General features: G+C 46.1%; 1 protein-coding gene across 2 annotated transcripts; it reads left to right on the top strand.

Moving 5' to 3' along the window:
• PF4 (platelet factor 4) lies at window positions 1-1,291 on the top strand. 2 transcript variants are annotated; one of them, XM_054486117.1, is made up of 3 exons: window positions 1-460; window positions 576-702; window positions 828-1,291. In XM_054486117.1, exons 1-3 carry the CDS (start codon window positions 343-345, stop codon window positions 913-915), a joined length of 333 nt encoding a protein of 110 aa, XP_054342092.1. In that variant the 5' UTR covers window positions 1-342; the 3' UTR covers window positions 916-1,291. The 2 variants fall into 2 exon arrangements, with proteins under 2 accessions (XP_054342092.1, XP_054342094.1); XM_054486119.1 differs by having other exon boundaries at window positions 100-255.
• The last annotated feature ends 436 nt before the right edge of the window (window positions 1,292-1,727 follow it).

The raw sequence follows: 1,727 nt of genomic DNA, 5'->3' as shown, positions 1-1,727 counted from the left end.
ATCTTAGTTTCCGCACCACAGTTCCTCGCTGTCCACTTCAGGCTTCCTGACTGGAAGGATAGCCGGGAATAAAACGCGCCGGTGAGGCTCAGGAGTCACTGGCCACAGAGACCCAGCCCGAGTTTCCCATCGCACTGAGATCCTGCTGGAAACTCTGCCGCAGCATGAGCTCCGCAGCTGGGTTCTGCGCCTCACGCCCCGGGCTGCTGTTCCTGGGGTTGCTGCTCCTGCCACTTGTGGTCGCCTTCGCCAGCGGTGAGAGCAGAAGCCAGGCTGTGAGGGCCGGCAGCTGCGAGGGGGAGTCCGGGAAGCCCTGGGGCTGGGGAGAAATCCTCTAGGATCATGATCACAGCTACACTTAACGGAGCGCCTGCTGAGTGTCTGGGCACAGTGCCAGGCGCTGCACCTGCACCTCCCACCTGGTCAGCACAACTTCTGTCTGAGGGAGGTATGATTTATGGTTAAGGAAAAGAAGGCTGAAAGTAGTGGAAAAAGTCCCTAAAGTACCTCTGGCTACTCATGGAGTCACCACTCCCTCCCCTCCTCCTCTCTTACCCCGTTCCTTTCCCCCTCAGCTGAAGCTGAAGAAGATGGGGACTTGCAGTGCCTGTGTGTGAAGACCACCTCCCAGGTCCGTCCCAGGCACATCACCAGTCTGGAGGTGATCAAGGCCGGACCCCACTGCCGCACTGTCCAACTGATGTGAGTCCTTGCACTGCGTCAGTCAGTGCCCCCGCTCCGTGCCTCCTCTGCCCATCCCTCCCCCTTCTAACGCCATTTGCAAACCCAAGGACTGAAAGGCGCATCTCTTCTCTTTTCCCTGCCAGAGCCACTCTGAAGAATGGGAGGAAAATTTGCTTGGACCTGCAAGCCCCGCTGTACAAGAAAATAATTAAGAAACTTCTGGAGAGTTAGCTACTAGATGCCTACGTGTGTGCATTTGCTATATAGCATACTTTTTTTTTCCAGTTTCAATCTAACTATGGAAGAACTTCTGATATTTGTGTTATCCTTATGATTTTAAATAAACAAAATAAATCAAGTTGTAGTATAGTCAAAATACTTCTTAATAATAGTGCAAAAATTGTGTTGACACATAATAATTTCATGGAAGAAAAAAATTCCAGTATTTTAAGCAAGAAATATTTTGAAGGAAGGTTTGAATACTGGTTATGCTTGGTGTTACATGTTGGCTGATACATATTCATGCATTTACATGATTGCAGTACTTTATAGCTACATATTTACCTTGACCATTATTATTACCTTTGTCAATAAATATCAGTAACACTTATGCATTACTAGATGGCTTTTAAAATAATTAAGTAAATAAATAAGACTGTTTTTATGCCCACAAATTCTGGAAACGAGGAGAGGTACTAGATGATGATGTTTTTATTCACCCCTCAGGAAGGCACTGCTCTACTCTGGGGAGAAAGGAAGTTGTTGCAGTGTTGGTATATTAGTTATCTATGGCTTCTGTAACAAATTAACACAAACTTAGTGGCTTAAACAATATAAATTTATTATCTTGCAATTTGGGGGGGTCACAAGTCCCAAGTGGGTTGAACATGCTAAACTCAAAGTATGATCATAGCTGTGTTTCTTCTGAAGGCTCTAAAAGAGAATCTATTTCCTTTCCTTTCTCAGCTTATAGAGGCATCTACATTCTTTGGCTTATGGACCCTCCATTGATTTTCAAACTGCATCACTCCAACCCCTGCTTC

The sequence above is a fragment of the Pongo pygmaeus genome, chromosome 3, assembly GCF_028885625.2.
Source record: "Pongo pygmaeus isolate AG05252 chromosome 3, NHGRI_mPonPyg2-v2.0_pri, whole genome shotgun sequence".
NCBI classification, from domain to species: domain Eukaryota; kingdom Metazoa; phylum Chordata; class Mammalia; order Primates; family Hominidae; genus Pongo; species Pongo pygmaeus.
Note: the sequence above shows the minus strand (reverse complement) of the source record. Positions and strands in the feature narration are given on the sequence as shown.

Bases quoted from the DNA above. Each gene is read 5' to 3' on its own strand.
- PF4 (XM_054486117.1), top strand. From the start codon at position 343: ATGATCACAGCTACACTTAACGGAGCGCCTGCTGAGTGTCTGGGCACA. The intron at 461-575 runs GTTAAGGAAAAG...TTTCCCCCTCAG, and splicing joins TGAGGGAGGTATGATTTATG to CTGAAGCTGAAGAAGATGGG. The intron at 703-827 runs GTGAGTCCTTGC...TTTCCCTGCCAG, and splicing joins TGCCGCACTGTCCAACTGAT to AGCCACTCTGAAGAATGGGA.